General features: G+C 37.7%; 2 protein-coding genes and 1 long non-coding RNA gene across 3 annotated transcripts; 1 reads left to right on the forward strand and 2 right to left on the reverse strand.

The window, feature by feature from the left end:
- Positions 1-529: 529 nt before the first annotated feature.
- LOC123873382 (39S ribosomal protein L33, mitochondrial) lies at positions 530-4,264 on the reverse strand. The gene is made up of 3 exons (XM_045918231.1): positions 4,093-4,264; positions 3,678-3,781; positions 530-2,985 (listed from the first exon to the last, which is right to left on the reverse strand). Exons 1-3 carry the CDS (start codon positions 4,131-4,133, stop codon positions 2,933-2,935), a joined length of 198 nt encoding a protein of 65 aa, XP_045774187.1. The 5' UTR covers positions 4,134-4,264; the 3' UTR covers positions 530-2,932.
- An 870-nt stretch (positions 4,265-5,134) lies between these two features.
- Positions 5,135-7,046, forward strand: LOC123873371 (protein elav). Its single transcript, XM_045918216.1, has one exon. It carries the CDS (start codon positions 5,532-5,534, stop codon positions 6,627-6,629), a length of 1,098 nt encoding a protein of 365 aa, XP_045774172.1. The 5' UTR covers positions 5,135-5,531; the 3' UTR covers positions 6,630-7,046.
- A 2,330-nt stretch (positions 7,047-9,376) lies between these two features.
- LOC123873393 lies at positions 9,377-19,417 on the reverse strand. Its single transcript, XR_006797684.1, has 4 exons — positions 19,059-19,417; positions 18,103-18,106; positions 14,891-14,898; positions 9,377-9,389 (listed from the first exon to the last, which is right to left on the reverse strand). It is a non-coding gene; the product is annotated as an uncharacterized LOC123873393 (long non-coding RNA).
- Positions 19,418-20,060: the final 643 nt, after the last annotated feature.

The following is a 20,060-nucleotide window of genomic DNA, read 5'->3' on the forward strand; positions in this document are numbered from 1 at the left end:
TAAAAATCTTTTTAATAAATAAATCATGAGTCATTCACTATAAAAGCAGCCTCGCTGTGGAATGCACTTCCGGTCGAAATAAGACGATCCAAATCACTGGCAATCTTTAAAAATCGTGTCAAGAAACACTATCTATCACTATAAATCTTTAGTTTCTGTCATAGTATATTATGTACACGACGCTATTTATTTAACTATGTACTATTTATTTAATTATATTACACAGATTTAATGTTTTATATATATTTATATATATATATATATATATATTTAGATATATATATATATATATATATTTAGATATTTATTGTATAGTATGTACCTATTAGAGTGTATGTTTATGTATACCTAATTGTATAATATAAAGCTGCACGACGACTCCTCGTCTTATAGTTCTGTAGTTTCGAACATACGGGTTACCTGGGAGAGATCACTTTAGTGATAAGGTCGCCCTTTGCATTTCTAAAATTTTATCATTTATTATCTTTGTATTTTTTGTGCAATAAAGCTGTTTAAATAAATAAAATAAATAAATAAAATAAGCACCTAAGTATATGGCTCTGGTGTGGATTACACTTTATTGTGTTTGTTGTATTTATATAATACCTATAGGTAAATAAAAATAGTGAGAATAATTATAAGCATCTAGACTCTAATAATTGTAATTACGTATATTAAATGTTAAAAAAATATTACAAGAAAATACACCCTGTATATATTTGATCTTTTATAAACATCATTTCCTACTCTATCTTAGGCTAAGAACACATCTAGCGGAATTCCGTAACAATGAAATATTATTATGATTGCATTAAGAGTGCCATGTCTGCACGGAAAAGATTAAAATAATGCCGCGCACACTTTGTATGCGTTTTCGTATGAAATTCAGTCGTGCGAACACGTACGAAAAGGCACGAATGATCCCAATATTTCCAGTACTGGCAGCGCTCACACTTTGGTAGAATGTACGATTAACACTCGTATTCACAAACGTTACTATGAGGTCTCATAGTGCGCTCGAACGCACAGTGTCCGTTCCACCAATCAGATGACTGTATCACGTCAATTTACAATGATCTGATTGGTGGAACCTACACTATGCGTTCGAGCGCACTGTGAGACCTCATACTAACATTTGTTAATACGGCCGTAACTATCGCTCCTGAGTACTTGAAAGATCGTGATCGTTCGTGCTTTATCGCACGTGTTCGCACGTCTAAATTACGTACGTAAGTCGTAAACGCATATAAAATGAGCGCGGCCTTAAGCTCCTCACATTTTCCCGTTAGATATGTCCTTAGCCCTATAAGAAAACAATAAGATAGTATTTGTACGGTTATTTTTAATACTTATAAATTAATAAAACTATTGTTACTTATCATATTTTCTATTAACTGACCACATTTAATACTATTATTTCGATATATTCGTCGCTTCTATTCAAAAGGTACTTGTTATAGTATGACGATAATTAGGGAATGAATAAATAAAGAGGAAATTCTAAATATAGTACAGCGAAATAGCCTAGAGATGATTAAAAGAAGTGGTTTAAAATGTGGAGTATCTACTTTTGTATAGAGGTTTAAATTGTTTGTGCACGTAATTTGAGTGGGGCACAGACTTCTTTTAAAGTACCTTATTAGCACTTTAAGATATTATAATAAGAGCACATTTGAGTGTATTTTACAGTTTACTGAATACTGTCTGTTTTATCTATTCCAACTGGCTTCTATAATTAGTTAATGTTATTTGAAATGGTTTTTTTTTCCATACTTCCAATAAACTTGCTTATTTTTTAGGCACATTTCACTATTGGAATTTCTGATATTTTTTTCTTATAATAAGTCATTTTTTAATTCTATTATAAGTTAACTCTTGACTGCAATCTGTCCTGGTTGTAAGTGATAATACAGTCTTATATGGAAGTGGACTAACTTAGAAAGGATATGGCAGTTTTATTAAACCCATACTCCTTATCGCTTGGCGGCACGGCTTTGCCGGTAGGGTGGTCACTAGCCATGGCTGTAGCCTCCCACCAGACCTTACTACTATATTAGCTACTTTAGAAATTATAAATTGCCCCTGTCGGGAATCAACCCTGGGACTTTCCACTTATAAGATCACAGCGTTCACCACTGTGCCATGGAGGTCATGTCTACATTGTAGAAAGAACCTTTATGCAAATTCTCAAGTTTTAGACCCCGAGGTTGACCCAGGTACAGATCTGTACATTTATATATTAGTCAGTCAGTATTTATGTTTTTAGCAGATTGGCGAGTCACAAGAATAAATTAAGTATTAAGGTCGTAGCTCACTTACACGACACTGCTCCCGCACGGTACAATAAAATTAACCTTCAAATGTTGGCTTAGTTTTATGTCGCTTACCATGCCCCTCAAGCGAGCGGCCCACGCATCCACAGCGTGCTGGCCCACTCAAGCAGGTTATAAACACTGTACTGTCATCGCGTGGACAGCGAGCTTTCTGCCAGCTGTCAGCGCGTGACCAACTAGCGGTCACTTCGATAGGCGGAGCCGTGCGTTTGTTTTATGGGAAGGGTATCGTGTAAATGAGCTAAGACCTTTATTCTGAATAACTGACTAGCAAAGAATAGAATAAAAAAAAACTATTTTACTCCGATTGTTTGGAATAGATGGAAGAGACTATACATTGCCTATTTGTTTTAGTATAAGATTGAAACGTAAAGCATATATTCTAAATTTATCATATTATATGGAATAATATAATCTGTATGAACTGAAAAAAAAAAATATTATTATTTGCTAGTAATTAAAACACATTGTATCCAAAGATTTGTTTATTGTTTTAAAGTACTATAATTATATTATTTAAAAGATAGTGTGTTTGTTTTATTTCTTACCTAAACTATGAATTTAATAATAATTTATGAACATACTGCATGCCACAAGTTTTACTTGATACTTCGTATTTTCTTCTTTTCCTTGTAAATGCTTTCACGCTGTACTGAAAAGTAATTAAACAGCTGTTAACGACATTGCTTTCTCAACTTTTAATTATAGTCTATTTTTTTATCTCAGAGACTAAACAGCTAGAAAAATGTCAAACTTAAAAATAATGATGCCAGCTTAACAAAAACAGGGTTACTACCTGACACTAGCGAAGTATATTGTGCTGATCTGGCACAACCATCGATATAATAGATGGCACAACAAAATGCCACCAAACAAGAAAAGAAGCAGAAGAAAAAGTGTTGTCCTCATGGTTCCATGGTTAGTAAAATATTTCATGTACAAGTAAAATAAACATACAAAATGTGTATGTCTTTTTGCTACAACTATACTAAGGTTGAAATCTAGAGCTCACTTTGACTTTGCTTACACTTAAGTTTCAGTTACAACAAGACAGATTTATGCCAGCAGTATAACACTGTCTTGTTATAACAGTCTTGTCGAATTTGTTGGTTTGCCCTTCGAATAACCCCATGTTAAAGTCTAGTGGGAACACCGCCAATGGAAGTTGATACCACAGGATCTGGCACAACCGGTGTTCAAAGTGCACCAGACATCAAGGTGGTCAACATTGTTAAATAATCGCAATCACAACTATGCATTTTCACAACTAGACCACACTTCAGAAGTAATTCTAGCAGTGACCAAAGTTGGCTAGAAAAAGAATTATACAAAAACTCCACTTACTAAAAGGATCAAACCGAATCAGTTCCAATTTGTCTGCTAATCGTTCACGGACGGTGTTGAACCTGTGCCCGCTCACTATGCTTTCCATCATGACCATTATGTTTCTGAAAGAAGACCCAAATGAATCCATATCTTAAATCTTAATCACTACCCATATTTACTCATATTATTACCCATATTTATTGGTTTGTCCTTCAATCACGCCGCAACGGATCGGCGTGATTTTTGGGAATGACAAAGGCTACTTTTTATCCCGCAAAATGAGTTGTCAAGCGATTTTAAAAAGCTAAATCTACGCGAAGTCGCGGGCGTAAGAAATCTATAAATCCCAAACAGATCAGCTGTTAGAAGTTAGAACCTACCTAGGGTTAAAAATAAGTAACTTAATGCATGAACTGTGTGGTAGAGTACTCACTTGCTTTTGGCCTTTTTAAGTAGAGCATTTGTTAAAAACATGGTTGCAATATATTTTATTGCTATTTCTAAAATACAAATCAATCAAACATTAATTTCTTTCGATAATCCAAATTACTAATTTCGCAAAATACAAATCATAACAAAAATATGACAATTGACAACCCCTGATCAGATGTCAGATGACAACCTACCACAGACAACTACAAATGACAAAAATCTTTCTTGACAGTTGACATTGACATTAAACATTAACCCATAGACTAATATAAGATTTAAAAACATGAAGGTGTTTGTACGAGTTCACTTTCAATACTTTACTTCGACTCAAATTAGAACGAGAGATCGAACCTCAGTGAGGTGTGAGTGCGAATAATTGTGAATCACAATTTGTGATCTCTCGAACTCGGTAGGCAGTCGAAGTGGGATAGTTAGTTAGTTGAAATTGAAATTTATTTATTTGCTAAATATGTTACAAACTAAAAAACTAGGTAACTAGTTAGTCCCTGCATATTTACTGAAACTTCAGCATGCAAATATTAATAATATACTCTACAGGTAATTTGCGTCAAGTAGTTAATTAGATAATACGAGTAATTAAGTATTCCAGGCACACTTAAAATTAAATTCATGCCCTAGGGGCTGGCACAGGCACAGACCACGAATTACAGATATTAAAGACCACAGATTTTTTTTTTTTAATCTGGCTTTACTCTGACTAGCCAATGTCAAGTTTGTGATATTTTCAAGTTATTGAATTTATACAAGTATGGACTCCGTCTGCGCCGGCGCCCGCCGACATACGCGCGGCGCCCCTTTAGAGCGCTTCCCAGTCAGTTCCACCACCAAAAACACCAACTAACATAAAAACCAGCCAGTAGCCACTCTTAACAAAAAAAAACACTCCAAACAAGCACAGCACGCGCGCCAGCAAACGCCATCACAGACGAAGTCTACCACAGATGTAGACATTCTAGAAGCAGAAGTTTTTTAGTCTTGAGTTCTAGGACCATAGCTGACCATAGAATAAATATTTTGACATAGACCAATAGACAAAATTTGCCAAAAAATTATTTTTGCCACGTAAAAATAAATAAAATTTGACAATTTTCTGCACGTGTAAATTGTGAAAAATCGCTAAAAGTGTGGAGAGAAAAGCAATAAATAGTGCTTTACAGCTTAGATGTTAGCGTTACATGTTCATTACGTTTCAAACTTTTAAAGTAACATTGTTCTGGTAACATTCCAAAAACAAACTCGTTCATGTGTCGTGTGATGATGAACTTGTGAACCGGCGTTGCTGTTGGCGTTTTCGTACGATTTGGGTTTTTTGTGTTAGTCCTTTGTTCGTTTCCATGTCGCAAATGAAGTAACAAACAGCCATCCGTGTGACTTTATTAGTATTTTGTGTTAAGTAGTGTAGTTCGTCAAAAAGAAACGATGTTAAACGAAATGAGTGTGGAGAATGGCGGCGGCGACGCTAATAATTCCAATGTGTCACCGACCAAACTCATGGTCAACTATATACCGGAGCTGATGACGCGGGATATGATGTACGCGCTATTCTCCGCGATGGGCAAAATCGAGAGCTGCAAGCTGATCGCGAACCGCGGGTACGGCTTCGTGGAGTACGAGAAGCACGAGGACGCCGAGAAGGCGCGCGCGGCGTTCAACGGGCTGCTGATGCAGGGCAAGACGCTCAAGGTGTCGTTCGCGCTGCTCAACCCCGAGAACAAGGCCAGCCACAAGCCCGACATCGAATCCAACCTGTACATCAGCAACTTGCCGCCTGACATGACTCTGGAGCGTCTCAACGCCCTGTTCGGGCCGTTCGGGCACATCACCAACAGTCGCGTGTCGCAGGGCATCGGCTTCGTGTGCTACGAGAGCCGGCAGCAGGCGGAGGACGCCATCACGCACCTCAACGGGCAGACGCCGCTGCCGGGCGCGGGCGCTCTGGTGGTCAAGTTCGCCAACAAGCCCAGCGGCAAGGGCGTGACGCGGCGCACGGGCCCGGCGGCGCTGTACAACGGCGCGGCCGTGTTCAACGGCGCGGCGCCGGCCTTCAACGGCACCAACCTCAGTGCGTTCAGCGCGCGGCCCGCCTTCGCCGGCTTCCCGCAGGCGTCGCCGCCGCCGCTGCTGCCGTCGCCCGGCAAGGCGCTGCCCTTCGTCACCAAAGGGCAGCAGCGCTTCAACCCCATGGCTAGCACGGCGCACGCGCTGCCGCTTCTGGGCGCGCCCGCCAGCCCCGTGCCGCTTCTGGGCGCGCCGGCCGCGCCACAGACCACGGTATACGTCTACAACGTAGGCGAAGATACGGACGAGCTGGCACTCTGGCAGCTGTTCGGCCCGTACGGCGCCATCGACTCCATCAAGGTCATTAAGGACCCGGAGACCAAGAAAAACAAGGGCTTCGCCTTCGTCAACATGCGTGAGTACGACGAGGCGGCCATGGCCATCCAGGGCCTCAACGGTTACACGCTCAACGGACAGGTTCTCTCGGTTAGCTTTAAGACGCAGAAGAGAAGTAACTAGTTAACGGACGTTTTGAACGCCACCTCTCGTTTGTGATCGTCCCGGGGCCGAAAGCTTAAAGAAAGATTTCATTCCAATCTCAGAATATTTTTGTAGTGGAGACGCGAGATCCTCTATGTGCATTTCAGATTAGTGGCATAAGTATTTTTGTAAGATTAATATAGTTTTGTACCGTACTGGCGAGAGCGCGACGTGACTTGTTGAGAGTTGAGTTGCTTGAACGTATCCTATATGTGTACTTGTATCCTATGATATGGTATTATATTATGAACTATGTATGACCTGTCGGATATGTATTTATGGGGCCGGCCCGCCTGCCAGTCCGCCTGGCCCTCTTACACCCTCCAGGTATTTTTATTTTGTGTAAAACCAAACATTGTATGTTTTTTATCTTTAATAAATTTCATGTTTAAATAGCGTGTATTGTATATTTCTCTATTTGTTTCTATATACATGGTTCCCAGTCCTCTCCTTATTTACTTACTTATAATATACATTATAATCTATAATTAATATACATAATTATTTGTGGCAGTAGTGTTAACATGTGTATAGTATACTATTGTGTATTGTCCATGGACAGGTCGCTGTGTAAAACTGCTTGATTATTGCATGTTGTGTAGTGGAGCACAGAAATAGTTTATTTGTATATGTTACTGCTGGTTTTATGGCCCCCTCCATTATTCTATTTGCCTCCTTTAGTTATTTTTGATATTTTTGGTGCTAGAGCCAGTCAGTCAGTCTAGTTTGGGGAATCTTAGCTATAAAAACGCTTGCTTCGCCTTGAGACCGTCACGGGCGATGTATCATATCCAGCTTTAATCTTTTATAATTTATATGGCTTCTACATAGTGCAGGCGTGATGTAAACATGAACATGTGAATTTTAATTACGAGAGTTAAACTGTTACGGATGGACATACAATAAGACTGCAATAAGTGGTCCAAAAAATATGTTGGAATAACTGTGATTTAGAGATTGCCACAAGTAATAAAGTTACTATGCTGTGACTTGGTGCCTGCTTTTGGAAAATAAACATTGAAGTATAGAACACTTCAGACTTCTTCATGTGATGGTGAGTAGTATTGTAATAATTTTTTTAATTAACTTTGCAAACCAATTTAAGTTCAGTACTGAAAGTTAACATTAACATTCCATTTATGTGATAAGGATAACTATAGTTCTTATAACCAGTAGTTCAATGGTGTAGAGGTGCACTGAACTTGGATCGATTGGAGTTAAAATCTCAACTGTGGATCTTTTATTGAATCTCGAAGTACCTTGCATAGTTGGGATAGAATATCAGTACATACATTATAATAAATTGTAATGTATTATTTACTGGTTGGTGAAATCAGAATGGTTGGGTAGAGGCTATGACTGACATCCTTTTGTTAAAAAGTGGCTAACTCCTAAAAGTATTTTTCATAATCAAAAAATTTGGGAATTTTGAAAAACTCGTGTACTTATCTAAAAAGTGTGCTAGATAGGACTGATTTTTTGTTAGCTGAATTGGTCCTACATAACATACTTTTTTAGAAACTTCATTTGTTTTTGGCAAAAACATACCTTTTGTAGTTTCTGACAAAGTATGTTAAGTAGGGCTAAGAACTAACAAGTGTAAATTAAAAATTTATAACACCCCGACAAGTGAAGGTTACAGTAACTAGAAAAGAGCTGATAACTTTCAAACGGCTGAACCGATTTTCTTGAATTATAGCTAAGAACACTCTTGATCAAGCCACCTTTCAAACAAAAAAAACTAAATTAAAATCGGTTTTTTTAGTTTACGAGCTACAATGCCACAGACAGATACACACGTCAAACTTACAGCACCCCTCTTTTTGGGTCGGGGGTTAAAAACCTTGGCCCTATGTAGCATATTTTTCAAAATTACCACGTTTTCTGGCGATAACTTAAAAACTGCTTGTTGGGGTTAGCCGCTTTTCAACAAAAGTACATCAGATACGTACAAAAGTACTAGATCTATCAATTGTTTATTTTAAGTTTAAATTAAAATAAAGTTAGGGAGGAGTGGTATAGTTGTGACAGCGCATATCAGCCGATTGCGCTGGGTAAGCGATGGTGGTCCGAGATGGTAACTGGTTGGGTGACCGACTTTAGAGGTTCAATTTTGGCATTTTCGTATTCTCCATGCCTCGAAGAGTGATTACCCGTCACGCGTCGGTGCCTGTTCAAACATAAATAAATTAACATTCAAAATACATATTACTGTTAGTAGAGTAGGTAGGTACCTACCATTATTATCACTAGAAAAACCGGTTAAGTGCGAGTCGGACTTGACCTCGAAGGGTTCTGTATCATTTACAAGATATACCTACATACGTAAGTTACTTTAATTTTTCGTGAACACATTAACTTTTTTTTTAACCAAATTCACGCTTTTTGGATTGTTTCCTTTATTGTGCTTGACCTCCTTACCTGCCAAACTTCATGATTCTAGGTCAACGGGAAGTACTCTAGGTATAGGTCTTCTTGACAAACACGACAGATAGACAGGCAACAAAGTGATCCTTTAAGGGTTCCTTTTTTCTTCTAGGGAACCCTGAAAATGAAATACAATGGTAGGGCCATTATATTAAATGGAAAATTATCACGACCCTCAGCAATGAAGAGTAGTACGTCCGAGAGAAAATAATGTTTACTAACCATACTAATACGGATAAATTTGAAAGTAGGTATGTTTGTCGGTCTGTTACCTTTTCACGGCCCATCCTTTTAACCGAAATAGCTTGCACCCTGGAGATGGACATAGGTTTTATCCCGGAAAATCTAAAAGTTACCACGGGACTCTTAAAAATCTAAATCTATGCGGACGAAGTCGTGATTGGCGGGTGCCATTTAGTTTTTATAGACCCTAATTTTGTGGGCAAAAATTATACAATTTGCGTGCCCTTAACTACCCACTACAATCATGGTGCCTACTTCGTAACGTGTTGATAACACGCCGCGCTGGTCTGATAAAGTACACCCACGGATTCCTAAATAATATAATAGAAGCGGTGTCGACCCCCTTAGGCCAGCTGATTTACATTGGTCAAGGACAGTGGCGAATAGATAAAACATCCAAAACTAAACTCAATTACAGTAAATTAAACTCAAACTCGAAGGGTCGATTGACAGTACGCAATACACACATATATATACCTATTGATCTCTAAACTCTATTATTACAATGTAATGCACTTTCTACCGAAAAAAAAAACTATGAAAAGATTTTTTTTTCTCGTTACAAAGTGCAATACATTGTGGTGATAGAGGTTAAAATATGATGCGTAGAAGCTTAGAATGTCGCTGCGTGTCAGTGTGAAACAACTTCAACTCATTGAAAATACGACTTTCTTTACAAAAAGTTGCATTGACGTTATGATATTCACTACACATTTACACGATGCACCTTTACCACTTCTAAATCTATTTCGAATTCTGTGATCGCCAGTGTAACGTTCAACCAATCGCGCCAGGGTACTGTTACAACGCATCGATTTGCTCTTCAGGGTTACCAGACGTTGGGATTGATCCTAGGATTAATAGGCATTTGTCAGGTTTCGACTAGGCTTTCAAAATATCTGAGTTTTTAGGTTTTAGGCACTTGCCATGATTCCATCTGGGCATTGAGGTTGTGATCTATAGAGCGCACTTTGACTTTGCTTAGACTTAAGTTCAGTTAAAACGAGACAGGTTTATGCCAACGGTATATCGCTGTCTCGTTTTAACAGTGTCTCTTAAGACACTTAAAACGTAACTTTGCTTAGATAAGTCTGAGGAAATTCAAAGTGCTCTCTATAGATTATGACTGCATCGTTACTTAATCAGGTGAGATCGCAGTCAAGTGCTAATATGTGATCAAACAATATTCAAATGCTTTGTCAATTTAAAGCAATTGGTCCGATGCTCCAAGAGCTGGTGAACTATTTCTTTTAAGGGTTTATACTGGCCCAAATGGTCTACTACTGGTACTTATGGTATTCTACTGTACTACTTTAAAATAACGAGAAACGTTTGATAAAATACGCTGTTAAAGAAAACATTTGATCAATCGCGCCAAGCTCCTATTGATTTTGCTCTTCATGCGTTGTCAATTTAGAGCAATTTGTCGGATACTCTAAGAGCCGGTTGAAGATTTGTTTATATCTAGGGTTCATGGCGGAAATAACAATAATATCTTGTGTTTGCCAAAAAATAGAATATTCACGTAATTAATTTAGCCTCTAACTCCCAAAAATGTGAAAACTGTGCTATAGGAGCTAGTGTCGTCCTTGATAAATTGGTACTTATTTGTAATCGCTCAATTATATTAAGCAATAAAGTGAATCATTAAACGCGCAAATACGTTACGTATTACTACTATACGTTTACGGTATATAAATACGTACGGAATAGGTACGTTTATGTTTTATAAATACCAGAAATCTAAATGCACTGATATTATGATATCGGTAGAGTATAAGTATCCCAATATAATTTTGTCGCTAGCAATAATTGTAATTCTATAATCGCATTTCGCAATTCATCCAAATTTATAATGTATATTATTGAATTTGAGATATTGTAATTTTGAATATATTGCTAATGATCTCATACGATTTAAAATTAATATCTATCTTACTGTTTTGCAGAAAAAATTAAACAGTACAGGTTTGCAGACTTACAATGTAAGTGTACAACCAACGCTAAATAAAATAAGTAATGTTTTTTGATGAATATTTTGGGTTTTGTACAAAATACTTGTACATATTATTCCCCAGCTCTTCGCCTATAAGCCGGGCGCGTAGCATGGCACTCATCTGTCCTTCTCAAGGGCAGGCGCTATAAATATTTTCGTCTGTACATAATAGGAGCCGACGACCTTTTCCACGTCAGAGTAGGGCCGCTTTGTGTAGCCACTTAAGCTCTGGTTTCCTCCAAAAGCGGTGCCATCATGTAGCGGCCTTAATACAGCGGTGAATGACGTCACTAGAACGTTGTCTATGTAAACAATATGGCGCGGTTTCCTAGATAACGGTAATTGACACCGTAACGTCAAAAAGCGGTACCGCCATTTGCATGACGGCCGTCTTGTCGGTGTCGAAGTGTCTGTCAACGTTTTTTTCATGTAGCGGTGAAGGTATTTTCAAGCTTAATATTAATTTTCGTGTCATTTTAAAATATTTATTGTTCAAAATGAGTTTCATCAACTGGACCAGCGAGGATGATGAAATTTTAATTGATTTTGTGCGGGTTCATGATGTGCTATATTATAATGTAAAACATAAAGACTAGACTATTTTCGTCTTCTGATGATTGTTCATCTTCCAAATATACTAGTAACGCTAAATCAAGTTCGTCCATTTTCAACCATTGACACGTACTTTGTGGTCTGTTCACCGTAATAAAACGGTCTATGCAGTTTCTAACATTCCACATGTTTACGGCCGTCTTTTTGAGGTCATCATATTGCGTCCGTTTAAAAACGGCACCGCTTTTGGAGGAAACCATAGCTTTATACGTTAAGGAGACACCTAGCTTGTCAAAAACTATGCGCTTAGAATATCAACAACCTGGTTAGGCTTGGACAATGGACAGTAATAATGACGTGCATAGAGGAGCCATAAAGCCGAATTTACATTACGAATTATGTCATGACATTAATTTCATCAACAATTTCACGTGTAAACGTCTAATTTCTCAATGCATGCATTAATTGCATGAAACTTAAACAGTTTAGACGCGATTTTTGGATGAAACTAGTATCGGCAACTAATTTTATAATGTAGAGCCGAGTTTATATTACAAACTTAGTGGCATGAAATTAGTTTCATGAAATAAATTCCATAAGCAATTTCACGTTTAAACGTCTAATTTCGTGCGTATTGAAATTAGTTGCGTGACATTAATCTCAACATGCATGAAAGTAATTTCGTAATGTAAATTCCGCTTAAAAGCTTACTCCAGTAAGTTATTGCTCAATAACTGTCTCTGGTCTAGTCTAATGGGACTGGGAGACTTGGGCCGCGGCTACCACACTGAAGTCTCCTTTCAGAATGAGAAGAGATTGATCATAGTGTACCACGCTGGCCAAATGCAGATTGACAGATTACACGATTGAGAATGTTATGGAGAACTCTTTAGGCATGCGGGTTTCCTCATAACGTTTTCCTTCACCGTTAAAGCCAGTAAACCTTATTACTTAAAACGTACATAAATAACTCCGAAACGTTAGAGAAAGCCTCGACAGCTCAACGGTTGAGGGGCGGACTGAATTCTGATGTCGGCGGTTCAAACCCCACCCGTTGTACTATTGTCGTACCCACTCCTGGCACAAGCTTTACGCCTAATTGGAAGGGAAAAGGCAGTATTAGTCATGATTAGCATGGCTTATATTCTTAAAGCGTAATTTTTTTTTAAAGCGTGTCCGGGATTGAACCTCCGACCCTAGGAACTAGGAGGCCGAGCGAACGTATTAACCACTAGGCTATCACCGATGTTATGTATACGTACTTACGCCTACTTTCGTCTGTATTTGAGTAAATAGGAGATATATTGTATCGGCTTATACGCACAGAAGAGGTCAAATAAGATCGTATCCCCAACCCCCGCAAGGTCATATCGTCTACGTCCAGGGAATCCTTTTGTATTATTTTTTTATGTTGGAGCAATGCGGAGAATTAATTTGTATCCAAGGCCCCTCCGTATCATGTACTTGTTTGATCATCCATCCAAACATATGCAGTGTTTTTTGTTTTAAATTGGGAGTGTATGGGGAAATCCAAACCATAGGAGACATTGCTTCCTCATGTTGTATGAAAAAACATTTACTTGACCAACTTCTGCTGTACCAATTTTTTCTTTCGATGCAATGAAAATGACCCTTACATGAAATTTAAATTAAAAAAGTTTTTTTTCATAATTCATTTATATATTGCAAAAAATACACTTTTACTACTACTTTACATATATTTTTATGGACAGCTCACGCTTGACCAAAAAACCGGTCAAGTGCGAGTCAGACTCGCGCACAGGGTTCCGTACTCGGGTATTTTTCTAACATTTTGCACGATAAATCAAAAACTATCTATCGATTTCATTTTCAAAATCCTCTCTACTTTTCCTCTAAAATGCCTAAAAATGGTAGAGTAGCTAAGTAGGTACCTATCAAACTATTCGAGGTTTGGCCATAAAATAAATTATTTTTACGAGTTGTTTTATTATGTTGACGATTTAAAAATTATTTAAAATATTTGTTAAACAATTTATAAATACTAAACTAAACTTTTATATTTTAAAATATAAATAAATTAAAGTTTGACGAAAAACCTGCGTAGCATAAATGACAATAGATACAGTAACGTATAGAAATGAGAATTGAGAATAATACCTCCACACTCTGGTATGAACTATGAAGCTACAGTGCTCCGGCCGTTAGGTAAGGGCGTTCACCGTTTATCGAGCTGTAGGTATGATAATTACTCGTCTGAAACGCCTTACGCCGACGACTGGTCGGGTTTTTTAACCATAAACTGAGATTACCATGAACGATCATGAAAATCTGGACGTGTCCCGAAATCTAATATTTGAACCTAGGAACAGTTGGTCGGTGATTTTTTAACTATTACTTTATTACTAGATTTTCTCGCGAGATCTTAATAGGTCAGTTATAGAGTGACCATAATAATTATACGCAAAATATGAAGACCCAACGGTTTGAGTTGTTCGTTGATAAAATTTGTCATTACAGACAGCCCAAAAAAGGAGTGTAATGTTTTAAGGGTGTGTATATTCCACCATAACTTCTAAATGACTGAACAGGTTAAGATGAATGGGAGATCCTTATAATACTTACATAACCCCGAGTGACACTGGCTATAATTTTTTTGAAAAAAATCATTGTCGCGGTATAATGGCGCCATTTTCAAATTTTAGACCTTTTTTGGCAAGGTTTGATTATGACTTAATTGTTTTATATAACTAGTTCCTGTTTTTAGATGATAACAGGAAATCCATTTTTCGATTGCGATTCGCTTCGCACAAGCAATCAGTTAAAACAAGTGTAAATTAAAAATTTATAAAACCCCCGATAAGTGAAGGTTATAGTAACTAGAAAAGAGCTGATAACTTTCAAACGGCTTAACCGATTTTCTTGGATTATAGCTAAGAACACTCTCGAACAAGCCACCTTTCAAACAAAAAAAAACTAAATTAAAATCGGTACATTACTTTAGGAGCTACGATGCCACAGACAGATACCTACATAGATACACATGTCAAACTTATAACACCTCTCTTTTTGGGTCGGGGGTTAAAAAACTATTTACTATGTAGCTCAATCCAGGACAAACCCGGAGAAATTCGTATGGATGGCGTTCGTACTTTTTCCACTGCTATATCCATTTTCATTATCTGTATTATTTTCTTTGCTTCTGACGTAGGTATTCTTATTGATAGAAAAAATGTATAAGTTTACACAACGGTAAACAATTCTTAATACATATCAATAGAAAGTAAAAATATTACATCCGGAAAATACCGTCTTAAAAATATCATTTTTTAAAGTAATTTAACTAGTTACTTAATTTTCATAACTATAAATAATATTGTAAATGCTGTATGTCTGTCGATTTGTCTACGTAACCTTTTCACGGACCATTCGTTTATCCGATTTTGAAGAAAGATACAGAAGAAATACTTGTAGGTCGCTTCTTCAGAGGCACCGGCGCACGTTCGTCAGAGTTCCCGGAGCCTCTCAATATGTGCTGAGGAGGGCCACCGAGGGGGTTTTAGTGGGTACAAATCCCACATAACCCGAGTGGGTATCTTATGAAAAAAAAAAAAAAAAGGTCGCTTCTTCAAGACGGAGATAGGTACCTAGGCTATTTTTTTAAAACCTAAATCCACACGGACGAACTCGCGGACATCATCTAGTTTATCAGTAAATATAAATATAACAGCTTACACCGCTGAGTCTTAAAACTTGAGATTTGGCTTGGAGGTTCTCTATAACGTAGATTCTACCTAAGCTACTACCACTAGCCACTAGATTACATATAGGGTTGTTCAAAGGGCGGACCAACAAATTCCTGAAAGGCCGGCAACGCGTTGGCGGTTCCTCTGGTGCTGCAAATGTTCATGGGCGAACCGATATTGGAAATTATTTCACCAGAATAAAGCGACATTATTCTTGAGTGACATGGACTATATTAATTTATTTTCAAAAAAATTAGAGATCGCTACAAAAATTGTAACATTGTAAACCCGTGCGAAGCCGGGGCGGGTCGCTAGTTTTCACATTTCACACACTTCACACTAATATTATAAAGGCGAAAGTTTGTGTGTATGTGTGTGTGTGTATGTATGTTTGTTTGTTACTCCTTCACGCAAAAACACGACTAATTTGGCTGAAATTCGGAATAGAGATAAATAATATCCTGGATTAGCACATAGGCTACTTTTTATCCCGGAAAACCAAGGAGTTGTCCCGGGATTTCCAAAAACCTAAATCCACGCGGATGAAGTCGCGGGTGTCAGCTAGTAGTGTAATAACACTTTTATCATTACTCGTCCCGAATTCGTAATATCGCGATCTTATCATCGCGGACTTGACATTCGAATTACACGTACCTAATCGAATGACGAGCCAGGAAACTCGTTTACCATCTAATGTATAATTAATGTATATGGCGTAGAAACGGCAAAAAACATGCGAAAACGTTTTCATTATTATTTTATTTTATGTATTTCAATACTAGCTATTGCTCGATATGCGTTGCGAATTGCAGTGCTAATCGTGCGCCGCTTATTTGTACCTAAATTACGCGACAGGTCGAGATGGCAATCGGGGTATGAGGCGGGGTGACGCCCCGTACACCCGCACGTGACCCAGGTTAGCGCGGAGGCCGTGCGGGTGTACAGGGCGTCCCCACCTCGATTGCCATGTCGACCTGTCGCGAACTATAAGTTGATGGTCATTATCACAACCCATCGCCACCGGAATACCTACTCCTACTACTGAGTACAGGTCCCCTTTTAGAATGAGAAGGGTTTAAGGCAGAGCCCCCCACGCTGGCCAAGTAACGATTGGCTTTCGCACACCTCTAAGAACATTATGGAGAACTCTCAATCGTGCAGGTTTCCTCAAGATGACAGTTGGGAACTTCTAACAAAACGTCGAGGCTTCGACGTCACTGGCAGGCGTCAAATGTTAGTAACATTGGACGCAGGTAGCCCTAAATGAGCCCTATTTTTCTTTGATTTTACTCAGCTTAGCCTAATATTTGACATATTCTCTATTTAGGATCAAATCGAGAATTCCCTCATTCTAGTTCACTCTGGTATAGGTACACCAATTCGAAGTTTCTGACAGTAGGCCATGTCAGAAACATCGCAAGCGCCAACAACAACTATAGAGTATAGAAAGTTTTGCGCTAACCGATAGACAGACAAAACAAAACACAAATTCATAGCAAAGACAGATAAAATTTAGTTTTTATATAATTTTAAACAGCTAAGTAACTTGGCGAGACCTTGAGAGCTAAGTGTATTTTAATTTTTATTGTTATTACGAGTATTGTAGTTAACTTTAGTTCCATTCTTTTTAAATTTCTAAGTGTTTTTGTTCAGAATGTGTGTACGTATAGCTTCTGCCGGCAACTTTATCCCCGTGAATTTACGTTTTTAGGGGTCCGTACCCGATTCCCGAAGGATGCTAAACTGCCGACGGGGGTTTATTACTAAGCCTGCGCTGTCCGTCCGTCTGGCTGTCTGTCTCGTGAACCGTAATAGGGAGAAAATTGAAAGTTTCACATAACGTATTTCTATTGTCGTTATAACAAACAATAAAAATTACAAAATGGGCGCCATGAAAGTTAAAAAGTGATGACACGGAACCTTTCGTGTGCAAGTTCAACTCGCACTTAGCCAATTTTTTTTAATCCTGTAGGAATAAAAGTATCATATTTCCAGGTAACGATATAAAGTTGAAACCGGTCGAGTAGGTAGTAGAGTTGAGGTGTAATTCTATCTATTGGTAGTTAATTAATTTACCACTAGTTTTTCTTGACAGGAGCAATTCTCCCATACCGAAAACTAGTCGTTATTAAAAAAAAACTCTACTTCCAAAAAAAACTAAAAAGTAAGTTCACATTAGAAAATGGCGCCATACAGGCTACGTCCGCCAAATTGTTTTTTTTTTTTTTCAAAAAATTATAGCCAGTTTCATTTCGGATGATGTAAGGATTCTAACGATGCCATACATCTAAATCTTTTCAGGAATTTAGAAGTCATTGTGCAATAAAGAGACTCACGTACATACACTCTGAAAACATTACTCCTTTTTTTGGGCAGTCGTGTAAATATGAGCATGAAACTCGGTCTATCTACTTGCTCGGTTTTATTTATTCCGCATCCTGTGGAAACTCTTGGATTTTCTGGGATGAAAAGTAGCTTATGTCACTCTCCAGATCATTAACTTTTTAACTTAACTAACTTAGCATATTCTTGCAAAAAATTACGCCGATCCGTTGCGCGTTCCTCCGTTTGTCGCGTGATTGAAGGATAAACCAAGAAACAACAAGCTTAAAAGTACCTAATATGGATTTCAGTAGAACTTATTATTAGAACTTAATTATGTCCGATGAGCCCCTTAATTTATTATTTATTAATATATTTAGAAAGAATATTAATAAAGTAAATAGGTACCTACATGAAAGAGGCTATTTTTTTTAAAGTGAATAAAGTTAAAACATGGCAAAGGCATGCGTTTACCAGCTGCTGTCGACTCGTCACCTGCCAGGCGTATTATCCTACTATGTTATGTACCCTTTCCGCTACTCTGTGCCCTTTCTACTAACGATGAATCATGGTTGCTAATTTTGAATCACTTTCATTTGGGGAAATGATTTTTTCTTCACAGTGATTTCACAGGTGATTTTTCACGGAAAGTGATTTGTAAATCGCACGTACAATCGGTTGCTACATTAAAATAACTAGGAATTATTAGCAGCGGAATTCTGAAGAGTGTTAGTTTTCTCTGGACGTAGTGATGGCTAAAATTGAAGGTGACTACCGTCGTCTGGAGATACCATAAAAAAAAACCGCGCCACTCACTCTTCAACATGGTGGTGTGGAAATGAGTTATTTGCCCAAATGAGTGTTGGAGTGGGCTTTGTGGCGTTCGTACGCTAAAAATATTGAGTCTACAAAAAAAGTGACTGAATAAATTGTAGGAAATTGTCTCTAGTTTAATTGTTACATAGCCATTTTTATCGTAAAATGAGTCGGAAAGAAATTATCGTCGAAAAACTGTTTTTGGACGCTATTTTTCCAAGATGGCGACGCGAGCGGTAAATATACGAGGTGGCAAAATTAAAATTCTAAAAGAGTACGTCAAAATCCATCCAAAACTATCCATCTAAATCTACCAAATGACTGAACTACTAACTGAATATGTGAGAAATACTAATGATATGATAGCCAAGTCAAAACTGGATATAATATTATGTTAATATTAAAGTAATTTCGTCTGGCCGTTTATAATTATTCTATGACCTCTGAAATATGAATACATTAGGTTAGTTACCTACATATATTAGAGAATTTTAGATTAGTTTTGACTTCAAAAAAAAGCATGAGCACACAGAATTATAAATATGATAATATAAATCTCTAAACACGGTCTGAATTCTGTGGCTCTCTCCACTATCAGTAGGTAGAGCTTTCTTTACCATCATTTAAACATACGATCTTTGTAATCTCAATTACCTTTATTTACTGTAGTATTATTATTATTATTTACTTAATTATTTACTTTAAATTTTATATATACATTATGTTCATTTACTTTATTTTATTAGTACACCCCTTCCACTTTCTTTAATTTTTTATTATCTCCTCACCCTAAGGTTGCCTGGAAGAGATCGCTATTTTAGCGATAAGGCCGCCTTTTGTACATAAATCTATAATGCTATTTATATATTACTGTCTTGTTGGTGTACGATAAAGAATATTTTACTTTTACTTTACTTTTACTGTATCTTCTATATAGTTGAGACTACAGACTTCGAGCACCTTCGAGACTCATTAGATATCTATAATTTGCGACAAGTTGACATGGCAATCGGGGTTTAAGTCGGGGGGATGCCCTGCACACCCACATAGCACCCGCGGTATACCGCACTTGGTTAGCATGAGGGCTGTACGGGTATTCCCCACTCCGATTGCCATGTCGACCTGTCGCGGACTATACCGTACCGCAGTTTTTAGGGTTCCGTACCTCAAAAGGAGAAATGGAACCCTTATAGGATCACTTTGTTCTGTCTGTCTGTCCGTCGTGTCTGTCAAGAAACCTATAGGGTACTTCCCGTTGACCTAGAATCATGAAATTTGGTAGGTAGATAGGTCTTATAGCACAAGTACAGGAATAAATCTGAAAACCGC

Source organism: Maniola jurtina, chromosome 16, assembly GCF_905333055.1.
Source record: "Maniola jurtina chromosome 16, ilManJurt1.1, whole genome shotgun sequence".
NCBI classification, from domain to species: Eukaryota; Metazoa; Arthropoda; class Insecta; order Lepidoptera; family Nymphalidae; genus Maniola; species Maniola jurtina.

Coding starts and splice junctions, on each gene's coding strand:
- LOC123873382 (XM_045918231.1), bottom strand. CDS start 4,133: ATGTTTTTAACAAATGCTCTACTTAAAAAGGCCAAAAGCAA. Junction 3,782..4,092: donor CTTAAAAAGGCCAAAAGCAA/GTGAGTACTCTA, acceptor GTCTTCTTTCAG/AAACATAATGGTCATGATGG. Junction 2,986..3,677: donor GATTCGGTTTGATCCTTTTA/GTAAGTGGAGTT, acceptor ATTACTTTTCAG/TACAGCGTGAAAGCATTTAC.
- LOC123873371 (XM_045918216.1), top strand. CDS start 5,532: ATGTTAAACGAAATGAGTGTGGAGAATGGCGGCGGCGACGCTAATAAT.